Raw genomic sequence first — 13,042 nt, 5'->3', positions numbered from 1 at the left:
CCCCGGCACGCCCTGCTGCCACAGCCTGCCCGAAGCCAGCAGCGCTCCCCCGGGGTGGGAGGGACATGTGCGCTGCCCAGACTCCCGACGCGGCTGCGTCCCCTGCCCTGTCCCGGGACAGCCGGCATCCCTGGTGCCCCAGCCCCTGGGGCAGGAGCGACCCTCCCCCGAGATCCACTCCGCACGATGGCAGATTGCCACCCTTCCTGAAGGCAAAGCCCTGCCCGTCCCATGAGCCTCATGCCAGGACCTGGCTTTTGCTGGCCATGGGGTGAGAAGTCTGTGCCCACGGCCCTCTTGGCCCCTGCCCGATGCAGGCAGGATGCCTGCCTGCTGTCCCCAGGGCTGCCCTGGTGCCCTGTGCCATCTCTACGCACGTTCAGCCCAACGTGCCACCAACACATCTGAGGCCCAGCGATGCAATGCCATCCAGTTCTTCAGGGCTGCACTGCCTGCTAGAAGAGTCCTGCCTTGAAGCCTTTCCTCCTCCCTCAGCCCCGAGGAACACACCCCAGCCCATGGGGAATGAACGGGGAAAGCTTCCTGCAGCTCAGGTGCCTTATTGCCACTGAATCCTGGGGCAGTGCTGGCTGCCAGTGCTGCCTGTCCCACGGCTGGGCTGAGGGGAAGGTACGGGTCTTGCCCTTCTTGGAAACCTCAGCCTGTCTCACCAGTACCTGCTGCTGCTTCTCTTACCACGCTGCTGAGGCCCTGCAGCAGTGAGCAGGGCCAGGGTGGACCAGGCACTGCTGGCACCGACACTGTGTCTCCTTGCCCCAGCCTGGAGCAGCTGCTGGGTCTCACTGCACTGATGCAGGAGAAGGATTTCAGACTTCCTGAGCAGGGGCTCTCACATCTAGGCCATCCAGACTGGAATAGTCTGCTCTTGAGAGCTATTGCATGAGATGCTGTTTCTGAAGCCAGGGGGTATCTCAGATGACTGAGCCCAACCCCAGAACCTGGTGAAGATCCAGTTTTGCACAGGGCACAGCTGCATGCACAGTCCTGAGTCAACAGTGCAGAGGACCATGTGATTCCACTGCTAATTAGGTGTCCAGCCATGAAAGCCTCTGTCGCTGGTTTGACGAACATCAGCCAGCCCATGGGGCAAGGGAGCTCATGCATCTGTGCTGTAGCAGCAACACCCATTGCAAAATCCCACCAGAGGTTCCTGGACAGGGCGAAGGCTCTCTTCAAGGGTATGGGACGTGGTGCTGCTGGGATGCCAGTTGCTCTTAGGTTTGATATGGAGTTTGGGTCACACAGGGTCCAGTTAGCTGTTGGCACCCTTCCCTGGGAGACACAGCTTGTAAGAGTGGGCAACAATCCTGACAGCCAGAGCCAACTTCACATTCCTGGGTGCCCTCGGTGGTGCCACAGCAAGGGCTGGCCCATCTCCATGCTGCCTGGGGGGGGAGTGCTCCCTCCCCATGGCCCTTCCCTCTTTGGCAGGTGCATAGTCAGCCTGCATAGCTGACTCCTCCTGCAGAGCCCTGTACCCTCAGAGCACTGGTGGGTGGCTCTCCCTCCCCTGCAGCTGCTGGCTCCGGCTGGGCTGGGTGGGGACCACCACAGCTCAGAGCAGAGCAACCGTTAGGACAAAGCTGTGCTCCTGGATGTCCCAGGTGGGTGCTTCTTTCCATGGAGAGGTTTGTTGCAGGTCCCGAGACAGTTCTGCAGGATCCTTTCATGACCTGGATTTCTCAGCACCTCCTGGGGCAGCAGAGCACAGCTGGCTTCCTGCAGACAGGGCAGGACAGTTTCTGCCTCTATGCCCTACACCACCGACCTAGAAAGAAGAAAGCGTCCTCAGGAACTGCCTGACCTGGTGTTGCTCACAGCATCCCCAGTGTGGGCTTGGTCTGCTCAGGTAGCAACATCTGCTTGGCATTCACTTTGGATCAGGGGAGGTAGAAGTCCTCTGGCAGCTGACCCCAGCTGCCCTGTCCTCAGGGGAGCTGGCACTTCCCTTCGACATACGGTGGTAGAGCTGCCTGCACCTGAGAACCACAGCTCAGGTATTCCCCGCTTCTCTCTCCTTGGGTCTGGGTTGATCTGAGGCAGAGAATGGTAACTTATCTATGCTACGTGGCTGCAAAAGGAGGTAACATGCCATTTGCAGCAATTGCAATGCCTCCTGCACATGAGCTGATGCATGTACATCTGGGCCAGCTGGGGGGGGGAGGGGCAGGGGGAGGCAAGATAAAGCAATTGTGCAGCAATAAGCAGTGCTCTGTCACTATAAATGTGTCCACACGAGGGGTCTGTGCCACTGCAACCTAGCACAGCACAGCAGTACAAGATTAAGCAGAGCACTCTGAAAAATGTCCACAGCTCCAGGGTTGGGGCAGTGACATTGAGAGGAGTTAAATTTTATTTTAGGGTCCAAGAACCCCCTTACTCTCACTTGGCATTTCTAGCTGACACTGTGGTTTGATATGTCCTGCCCCAGTGACAACATCAGTTTATTGTGTTCTTAACCCATCATCCCCACAACCCCCACTGTGCACACCATTGCCAGCCTGAACTCTGTGTGCAAAGCACCCCCACTCTGGCTGCACACTTGTTCGTCAGCTGCCTGTAGACTGGACTGGAGAACTGGAGCTTTCAGCTTCTTAGAAGTTATTTGGGTTTTGGCTTTTTTTGTTGTTGAGTTAGATTAGTCCTGGAGCCAGTACACAATGCAACCCTACAAACAGTCATGTTAATATAACTGCAAGTGCTCTAGAGAGGTGCAGCTCAGTCTGGTGCTGATGGAGGTGACAGACTCACTGCTATCACCAGTGGTGTTGGAGAGAGCTACAGAATAGCATAGTGCTCCTTGCGCTGTGCAGAACAGAGCTCCCCTGTGAACCTCGTGCATTGCAATGAGTCTGATGTCTCCTGCACAGCACAGAGCAAAGCGCTGCAACACACCAGTGAATGCAGTGAATGGCACTGCCCGCACTGCACAAAGTGGCTATGGCACGTCCCCAAATAGAAGAGCTGCTGGGGCAGAGGGTGCAGCATGCTCCACAAGCTGGAGCTATAGGTGCTGCATCATTTAGACTGGAGTGGGCAGGAGGAGAGCAACAATGAAAAACTGGGCAGTAAAGACAGACCCTGGCATGACAGAGCCATGCAGATGGGAAGGGACGTCAGGAGGTCACTGGTCCAATGCCTGTTCAAAGTTGGTCCTGTTAGATCAGGATGCTGAGGAACTTGTCCAGCTGACTTCAAGTATCTCCAAGGATGCCGATCCCACCTTTTCAGGCCCCTGTTCCAGTGTCTGACCACCTTCCCAGTATTTTTTTTCCTTTTATCTAGCTGGAATTTCCCATGTACCACCTTTTGTCTGTTGCCTTGTGTCCTGGAGTAGGAACTGGGGAGGGGGAGGACGACTCTTACGTGGCTACCCAAATGCACAGACTTGTGCGCACACACAGAGTAAAAGGTAGACACATAGATATGTATATATGTGGACATGCATTTATTTATACATATATTTATACATACGTGTTTATACATATATACACACATACATACAAACAAGACTTATTTTGACCTCATGAAGACAGTTTCATCATTTACGAGGGAATTCCCTCTACCCAGACCTGCCTACTCATTTACCTGGGAAATGGTTCTTAAAGAACTAGGAAAGGAGTAGTGATCGCATCCCACAAGGTATTTATTCACTCAGTAGTCCCCTCTCAGGAAAAAGTTTTCGGTGCAACAAAGCTGGTTCATAGCATTCTCTAACAATGGGCTTGTATGAAGATCTGATGGGCCACAACATGGTGTTGGTGCTACTGTTGTTCATTAGTCAGCCTCTCCAGGACTTGCTTGGATGCTTAGCTGATCTGTTAGTGGCTCACAGAGCAGTTCCCCAGGAGGTCACACCGGGCTTTTTTTTCCAAAGCTGGTGTGCAGCAGGGACTGATACGGGCCCTCTGACCCCTGTACGAGGAGACTGAGGCAGGGCAGAGGAACGCTGCACTGTGCTGTGCTGCCCTGTGGGGGAATCCGTGCTGCTGCGGGTTGTCTTTAGGGAGCAGCTCACCATACTGCTGGCCTTGGTCAGGAGTGCCTGGCCCTGGCCTGGCCAAGGGGACATGGCTGGCACCGCATGTGCCCACCCTGAAACAAGGGTGCACAGCCCTGTGTGAGGGTCAGTGCTCAAAGGAGCACACGCTTTGAGGCAAATTGTACTCTGCAACATAGGTGTCATCACTGCAGGCATCCTTCAATGCAATGAACCTATACCCTGGTGGGGAGAAATTGGCTCTGACTGCACATGGGCAGGAGAGGAACAATATCCCTTCCCACTGACCTGGCACCTGGGAAGGGTCATGAGCTCCCCCCCCCCCAACCACCTCCAATTCCTTTACAGCCAGCTCCACAGCAGCACACAGAGTTCAGGGTGCAGCTGCAGAGGGGATTCAGTAGCTAGTCTGGTCATGATGGCCTCAGCAGCAGAGTGCAAACTCCTGGTGGGTGCATCTTCAGTATCAAAGGAAAATGACCCAAGACCTGAAAGAAGTTGTCAAGGCCATGCTGGAATTGGGGGTTGGGAGGAGAGAGAGACCGTAGCCACACTCTGCTGTGCTGCCGCTCACTCAGGTGCTGAGTGAGTTACGCAGCACTTCACAAGACTGCAGTGCTTGATGATCCCTAGCTAGCCAGGACTGCTGAAACTCTTTCCAAGCAGGGGTTCCCACTCACCTGCCTACGCTGGACCTTGCACAGCCTACTAGCTCATGCCAGTGTCCTCAGCTGCCAGGCTGAAGTCTTCTCCAGAGGGCTTTGCAAGGACCTGTGCTGCACTTCTGTGCCCACAGGCAGGCCAGATACTGAGACATGAATGGGCATAGGGTGCAGGTGCTGTAGTGGCATCTTGGTAAGCACAGGCTTACCAAGCTGAGAACGTTGTGTCACACCTCTGCCCTCTCTTTCAAAGAGGCAGGGCTGATTGGAAACACCAAAGTGCAGAGCAATAGCATGATCTCTACTCTGGCCATCTCTTGTAAAAGAACCTCTGCATGTAGTCAGTGCGTGGCCCCAGCTGCCTGAGGGCTGGGTAGTATTGCCCTTTGCCATGGCTGCTGCCTACCTACATACCCCCCCCAGGAGGCTGTGCCAGCTCCACTAGGGCTGCGAGAGGGCCCATGCGGCTTTGTTGGTGAGTTGTGCCCCATGGGGCTTGTCCTGGCGTGGTCTGCTATGCCCAGGCTCTCTGGGAAGCATTGTAGACCTGTGGCATGGCTGGTTTCCAGCCTGGGGCTGCACACCATGGGTGTGCTGATGGCATGAATCTGCATCTACTGCTCCTGCCCTGCAGCACCCACACCCTGCTGCAGTCACTGCTTCAGCTCAGTGATGTGAGTGGTGCCAGCTGGCTGTGGCAGGGTCCTTATGGTGGGTGCTGCCAAGGATCTGGTGTGGTCATCACTGCTGCTGGGGGCTGCATTGCTCAGGTACAGTTCCACTGTGCTGCTGCCCTGGCACACTTCTGTGGCATACAGAGCAAGAGTGGAGGGTCTGCCTGTGCCACCTCTCTGGCACCAGCCTAAACTTGGATACAGCAGCTCCTGCCCCTAAACATGGACATAGCAGCTCCTGCCTCAGCCTGTCCTGGCCTGGGACCATGTGAAACCATGTGGGCCACCTTGGTGCTGAGATGCGCTCGAACAGTGGGATAACGCTGGGCTGGGGCAAGGCAGGGCAGGACCGGAGTGCTGCTGCTGGGGCCTGGCCCCACTGCCGGATGGGGGCATGCTATTTTTCTTAACAGGGACACTGTTGTTCAGCGCAAACCCCTTCCTGCTGGGGATGGGAACAGCACGCCACAGCCCAGAGGCTGCCCATGCCAAGCACAGGTCCTTGCACTGGGGCAGCACACTGGTATGGGGTGGCAGTGCGGCCTCCCTTAAGGAAACCAGGGCCACTGCAGTGCCAGCAGCCCAGGATGGCCTTGCCTGCCTGCTCATGAGCTGGAGAAAAGGGCTTTTGTCTTGGCTCTTCAGGACCATGTCAGAGCACACAGGGAAGCTGCTAGCTCTCCCTTCCCCTGGGCGCAAGGAGAGGGGCAGCCCCTGGATCACCTCCACCCATTTGCAAGATGTGGGCAACAGCAGGGCATTGGGTCTGTCTCCACGGGGCTGTGTGCTGGCAGTGGTGCCACCACCAGCAGGACCTGGCCAGGGCTGTGGGTGCCCTGAGGGGGGCTGCACACCCCCACGGGCACCACATGGCCCAGGAGGGGCTGCTCAAGGCCGTGTGGCCCCAGGGCTGTCCTCACATGGCTCCTATTGGCACAGCTGCTGCTCCCAGCCCTGACCTCAGGGCCGACCCTGAAGGCAGAGTGCGGGGACAGGCGAGGGGTTTGGCTGGAGACCCTGGCCCGGGCCTGGCTCTGGGGCTGGGTCCAGGCTGTGCTGCAGGCCAGGGGCACTCCGGCAGGTCAGGGCAGGGCTGGGATGGGAAGGGAGGCGCCGGGGCTGGGCCGGGCGGGATCCCGCGCCGGAGATGATGTATGGGCAGATGTATCAGATCGCACAAGATAAACAAGCAGTGAATTTCATCAGGGCCCATCATGGCTTTAATTTGGCTGCCTAATGAGTCAGATCCAGCCGCGCAGATAAAAGTTGTCAGAGCCGCAGCCCTAATGAATTTCTTGCCACTTGTAATCAAGGCAGCTTGTCTGAGGGGGATGATTAATGGGCCCCAGAGGAGCTGCCGTCCCTCGGCTTCCATTCCCGTTAATGCAGTCGCCAGGAAATTAACCAAACCCAGCATCGGGCTGGGGCTGGGGCTGGGGCCGGGGCTGGGGCCAGTGTGGGGGCACCGATGTGCACCATGCGGGAGAGACAGGACAGAGAATGAGGGGCAGACATGGGTGCAGGTGGGGAGGGCTGGGACTGGGATGGGTTCCACAATACAGGCACACACAGCTGGCATGCAGAGATGAGTTAAGGGGCTGGTAGAGGGGCTGGGGCCACCATCTGCAGCCACCAGCGTGGCAGCCCTCTGCCATGGGAAGGGCATGGGGAGGAGGCAACAGGGGTCTGGAGGGGATTGCTGAGGGATACGTGTGGCAGGTGGGATGCTGGGCGGAGAGCGTGGTGTCTTGGCGACTCCCTTCCTTACAGCACCACCACTCAGGCACCCGTGCCCAGTCCCAGTGCAGTGCCAAGCCAGGACCCAGGCATGGCAAGGGGGGGGGACATGCTGGAGCCCCAAACCATCACTTTTGGATTTGGCCTTGGGTGCAGCCAGTGGAGAACCAGCAGCACTGGGGCCTTGCTCTGCCAGAAGCTGGGGGAAGCATGTGGTGTCAGGGATGGTAGAGCAGAGACCAGATGACCCCCAGTCTTCTGCAGCAATCTTTTTGCCATAGCAAACCACCCAGGGTCCTTGCTCGCTGGGACAGCCCACCATTCCCTGCCCATCTCTGCCTCCCCCCCCCCCCCACGCTCCAACCCCACCCCACCTTCTTTTTTGCCTCGCCATCTCCGCCCCCCCCCCCCCCCCAAATTTCAAACTCACTCTACTGTGCACAGGGACCAGCTGGCCTCAGCACTTCTGACTCAGCATGTCCCCTGCCCAGTGCACCCCTCTGCTGTGCCCATCTCTGATCCCGCCAGAGCCATGCATCCCTCTGGGGCCATGTCCCTGCATTGTCCCACAGTGCCCGGGGTTGACACATCTCCCCTCCCCATCCCAGCACTCTGCCATGTCCACCAAGGAGCCCAGTTCAGTGCAGGACTGCCGTTACCAACTCCCCAGACAGAGGAGAAAGGGCTGAATGTCAGTCTGGGCTGGAACCCCACCAGACCCCACAGTGTGGGCAACAAGCAGACCGGAGGCTGCCCTGGAGGCCCAAAAGGCAGCACACAGAAAAGCTGGGCTGGTAGGAGGTGGATTGTTTTATTGGCCTTTATCTCCTTGGCTGCAGATAACACACACAGGGCAACTCATGGCAAAGAAACAGTATATACAGAGTGTCCATATAAATATTTCCAATGTACATTTTATACACAAGTGACAGAGACGTTCCACAGCAGTGTCCAAAGCCTTGGGGTTCCAGCACTCAGCTGCAGGCTTGGCCCAAAACCAAAGCGAGATACTCATCTCCTCTCTCCTCTTGCTCAGCCGGAGACCAGCCCCGCCTGGGCAGCAGCGGGAGCCAGCGGGGATGCTCTGATGGAGACACTGTGTATGGCTTTGGGGCTTGAACCTGGAAGGACAGTAATTCTACAGACAGACAGACACAGCTGGGGATCCCGGGGTGACCATCCTCTTCCCCCTCTAGGTCACCAGGGAGGCTGGAGGGGCCTTTTTCCAGGGGCTGCGTGGGAGAGGAGCTCCCTTTGCATCAGCACGTGGGGAGTGGTACTAGCGAGGGGATGCCTCCCTGCAATGCCCAGAAGCAGAGAAGCACAGGGGTGCAGTGGAGAAACATGCACCTCCCGCTGTCCCCCACCTCTCCACTGCACCAGGGGTGCACAGCGAGGCCAACACAGGAGGGAAGGCAGGAGGGAAGTGCCCAAACTGCCCTACTGTTTGGGAGAGCAGGTGCAGCAATCGCCCTCCCCAGTACCGCCTGTGCAGGGGAGGGCCACACACCTGAAATGCCTCCAGCCCCTGTATTATCTACATGTGTGTGTGGTGGGCGGCACAGAGATATTGCCTCTCCTCTCCCTGTACCAGTCATGAGAACGGGGTGTACTGGAGCCCCCCATCCCAGTGACTATGAGGGAGTCCCTCTGCAAGCTGACAGCGCTGGGTCTGCACAGCCCCGCCCCCATCTGCATGGGGAGAGTCCACAGGGACCAGCACAGAGGAGCAGGCTGCTGGCTCCCCGGCCTCCTCCCAGCCAGAACGGGGGTCCCGGTGGGGGGCAAGCACAGTGGGTGGCCCGGCTGTGCTGCTCTCAGACACACTCCTGTGGCCCTGGTCCCCTGGCAGGGCTGGAAGGCGGCTGTGCGGTGAGTGGAGGGCCCATGAGGAGCTAGACAGCTCTGGGGTTGGAGCTGAGCTCAGCTGGCACCATGGTGCAGGAGTTGTTGTTGGCATTGGTGTTGCGGCGGGGCAGGCTGGGGGTCAGCGTGGTGATGGCACTGTCGCTGGGGCATCCGTGCTGCAACAGGATGTCGATGCACTCCTGGCTGCCGGCTCGCCGGGCATAGGCCAGCGGGGTCAGGCCCCGAGCATCCCGGCTCTTCACGTCCACCCCGTACTGTGCAGGAGAGAAAGCAGCTGGTCAGTGGCACCGAGGCGCCATAAGGCCTATGGGCACGGGGCTGGTGCAGCAAGAGCACCAGCAGAGGCAGAGGGGCTCTGTGGCACTGGGGCGGGCAGGGAGAGGGAGATGGGAGGGTGGGCAGGGCAGTGCCAGCCGGCATGTGGGGGAACCCATGGGAGGGGGCTGGACAAGGGGCATCCCAAGGCCTGGGAGCGGGGAGGTGCTGCAGTGGGGAAGCACCAGAACAAGGCAGGAAGTGCTGTGGTGGAGGCTGCAGGGTCCTGCCTTACCCAGATGAGTAGCTGCGTGAACACTACGTTGGCCATGGCGCAGGAGAGATGCAGTGCTGTGCGGCCATCTCCATCCCCGTAGGTCTCATTCACTTCCTCCTTGGTGCCATGAGCCAGGAGTGTCACCACAAGGCGCAGGTCATCCTCTACCACAGCCCGCAGCAGCTGCTGCCCCAGCGGGATGTCCGATTGGGGCAGCGGAGCCAGGAAGAGCTTCTGCTCATACTTGGCCCGGATCCAGCGCTCCTTCTCCTCCCTGCCAGATGGGACACTGTCACTGTCACAGGTGGGCCAACCTGCCTGGGCCCCATGTACAAAGGTGCATGCGTATCAGCACTGCCACCCTGAATGCACTCCGTGTTAGCAGTGCATGTTTGTCACACACGGGCACCCCTTGAATAGCCCCTGCTGCAGACACCTCCCCTGCTGTGCTCCCCCGTGCACATGGCTGTCACTGGGGCTCTGTCACACTGCTCCGGACACACGCCCGACACACGCTTGTCTCGCTGCATCTCCTTATAGCTCCCTACGTACACTGTGTGCTTACGTCCATGCATGTACAGCAGCAGTGTCCCAGACCCCAGTGCATGGACCGTTTCTGTCCCTTGCTTGTGTGTGGGCCATGGCCAGCGGCAAGAAAAGGTTAGCTGCCGCACACGACAGCCCAGTGCCACGGGAGGCACGTTATCACTGCTGCCGTCTCGCCTGGTGCAAACAAAGGCTGCGGCAGCGTCCGTCCCGCCTGGGGCTGCGGGGCCGGGCAGATCGATGTGTGCTGTGCCGCTGCTATCTGCTGCCATTCTATCCATCTGCATCTGGCGGGCGGCCATCAATGCCCCGCGCGGAGCATGCTCACTCCTGCCGCCCCCTGACCCGCTCTTATCCGTTGATAAGCCACAGAATGGGCTCTTGTTGGGATGAGTGACAGGAGAGTCGCTCCGATAGGGACAGACAAGGGCCTGAAAGGGACGCACCCTTGAGACCCGAACGACGCTGCCAAGCCGTCTCTGTTAACCCGTTCTGCTTTGCAGCCAGCCACAGCTCCAGCAGTCACCACATGGCCATGGCCAGCCATGAAGCCCTGCTGGTCCACCGGGACAGTGGGAGAGGGCCTCCAGTGCCTAAAGAGCAGGCAGGACCCCAGACACTGAAGTATCTTGAGGATTCCTGCCCACCTCTCTGTTTGGTTGGCTGGCTGCTCCCAACCTCCTGTGGTGCCCTCAAGCCTCCTGGTGTGGTTGTCTGAGAAGCATCTTTGCAGTCCCCCATCTCCCTTACCGACTGCTCTCAGGGGTGGGCTTGGGGTAGCCTTCCACTGCTCCTTCCCAGACAGCGTTGGCCAGGGCGTTGCCGATGGCCGTCATGACCATGAGAAGTTCGCTAGGCCAGTCATCCAGGTCCAAGGAGCGCACACGGGACAGGTGGGTGCCCAGGTTGCGATGGATCCCGGAGCACTCAATGCACATGAGGGAGCCCAGGTTCAGACTTGCCCAGTCCGGATCTGAGGGCAGCAGGATCAGTGGGGGAGAGTTAATACCAGCATGGACTCACCAGCCTGCCTCCTACGACCCAGGAGACCCATATTTGCAGGCACCTGCCCACCAGATCCCTTCCAAGCCTAGTGCCCCAGCAGCACAGAGTGGCAAGGACCCCAGGCTGGTCAGTAAGGGATCACGGACCAGCGTGGGCAGATGGGTCAGCCCCCCCAACCCTGAAGAACGGGTCCACTGCAGGAGAGGACGAGACAGCCCCACAGAGTAGGATCCTTTGGGGTAAGAGAGGAGGTGGCTGGGGTGGAGTTCCCCTCCCCTCCCTGGGTGAGTGGCCCCATCTCCCAGTGCAGCATTTCTTACTTGGTGCATCGCAGTCCACACAGAAGCTGTTCCCACGTGCGGTGCGGACAGCCTGCATGGCCTGTGCATCGCTCTGGCTGCCCAGCCGAGCCTGAAACAAAATGCACGGGAACCCTGTTTACTCAAGGCCAACTGCCCCGCTACGTGTCCTCTCATCACCATCCCAAGAGCCCATCGGGGAGCTGCCAGCACCTCGCTCCAGCGGGTACCCCGTAGGCTCTGCTGCAGGAGGGGTGTCCAGCACAGGGGCTCAGAGAACAGGGTCCGGACGGAACACCAATTCGTAGCCGGGTGTGTGCCAGGGGAGCAAAAAGGCAGAGCTGTCCAAGGAGGGAGCAGACAGCACAGGATCCAGCCCTGGTGGGATGCAGAGAGCTCTGTGGGGCTGGAGCCAGGCTGGGGAGAGGACAGGGAGCTCAGAGAGGTGACAGGAAACCCGGTGGGGAGCAGCACAGTCCCAGGGATGGGATTCATCTCTGACCAGGAGCAAAGGCATCAGTAGGGGATCCAGCCTGGACAGAGGGGGAAGCCTGGGACAGGGACAGACGCAGCAAAGCAGATGCCAGAGAGGAGGGAACAAAGCAGAACTCAGCCAAGGCCTCTTACCTTATTTTTGCTGCTCTCACAGCCCTGCAGGCTGGCCAGGATCTGACTCTCGATGGCCTGGACCCAAAGCTCTCGCTCCTCTGACGTTGAGGCCTCAAAGAGCCATGTCTGGCCCGTCAGGGACACGATAATGAACTCAAATGGCTCATCTGGTTCTGGAAAAGAAAGGTATGCCATGACATGGGTCAGGGAAGGAGGGGGTCTGCTGGCCTCGCAGGGCATGAGCACACAGACAGATCCCTGCGAGCCACCGCTGTGCCCGCACATGGGCATGATTGCTGGCAGCAGTGGTCCCCAGGAGGCTGGGACAGGGAAGCGCAGACAGAGAGTGCCTGCAGGGAGGAACCAGAGCTCTGCGCCAGCCCACCCCTCCTGCTGCTCACACAGCTCCCTGTGTGCCAGCTCCACTAGCGTGGGCTTGCCCTTCCTTCCACACACGAACATCCGCAGCCTCGTTCCAACCATCCCAGGCCAGGAAACCCAGGAGGCTGTGGCACCAGACTCCTGGAAGCTGCTTGCACCCTGCTCTCCATGGCCTGCATGTCCCACCCTCGGAGAAAGCTGCTGACCTCTTGAGCAGTGGGATCAGCTCCTTCACAGAGCTGGTGACCCCAAACAGCCCCATCACCCCCCGAGGGCCCACAGAGCGCTCAGTGCCTGCCGATGAGTGGCTTTATGTCCTGGTTTCGGCTGGGATAGAGTTAATTTTCTTCCTAGTAGCTGGTACAGTGCTATGTTTTGGATTTAGCATGAGAATAATGTTGATAACACACTGATGTTTTAGTTGTTGCTAAGTAGTGCTTACACTAAATCAAGGACTTTTCAGTTTCTCATGCTTTACTGACTGAGAAGGCTGGAGGTGCACAAGAAGTTGGGAGGGAGCACAGCCAGGACAGCTGACCCAAACTGGCCAAAGGGATGCTCCATACCATATGATGTCATGCTCAGTATATAAACTAGGGGAAAGCTGGCCAGGGGGTCGCTGCTCGGGGACCGGCTGGGCATCAGTCAGCGGGTGGTGAGCAACTGCATTGTGCATCACTTGCTTTGTGTATTATTATTATTATCAT

At 58.5% G+C, this 13,042-nt stretch overlaps 1 protein-coding gene across 1 annotated transcript in view; it reads right to left on the bottom strand.

Annotated features, from left to right (window-relative positions):
- Nucleotides 1-7,887: 7,887 nt before the first annotated feature.
- Nucleotides 7,888-13,042, bottom strand: part of AGAP3 (ArfGAP with GTPase domain, ankyrin repeat and PH domain 3) — a 115,332-nt gene continuing 110,177 nt past the window's right edge. Inside the window, exons 14-18 of the mRNA XM_009277111.1 lie at nucleotides 11,973-12,127; nucleotides 11,367-11,457; nucleotides 10,792-11,014; nucleotides 9,514-9,769; nucleotides 7,888-9,217 (exon numbers count right to left, since the gene is read on the bottom strand). Of these exons, the coding sequence (XP_009275386.1) occupies nucleotides 8,990-9,217; nucleotides 9,514-9,769; nucleotides 10,792-11,014; nucleotides 11,367-11,457; nucleotides 11,973-12,127 (953 nt within the window). The 3' untranslated portion in view covers nucleotides 7,888-8,989. The remainder of the gene's footprint in view (nucleotides 9,218-9,513; nucleotides 9,770-10,791; nucleotides 11,015-11,366; nucleotides 11,458-11,972; nucleotides 12,128-13,042) is intronic.

Source organism: Aptenodytes forsteri, unplaced genomic scaffold, assembly GCF_000699145.1.
Source record: "Aptenodytes forsteri isolate BGI_AS27 unplaced genomic scaffold, ASM69914v1 Scaffold466, whole genome shotgun sequence".
In the NCBI taxonomy this organism is placed as follows: domain Eukaryota; kingdom Metazoa; phylum Chordata; class Aves; order Sphenisciformes; family Spheniscidae; genus Aptenodytes; species Aptenodytes forsteri.
Note: the sequence above shows the minus strand (reverse complement) of the source record. Positions and strands in the feature narration are given on the sequence as shown.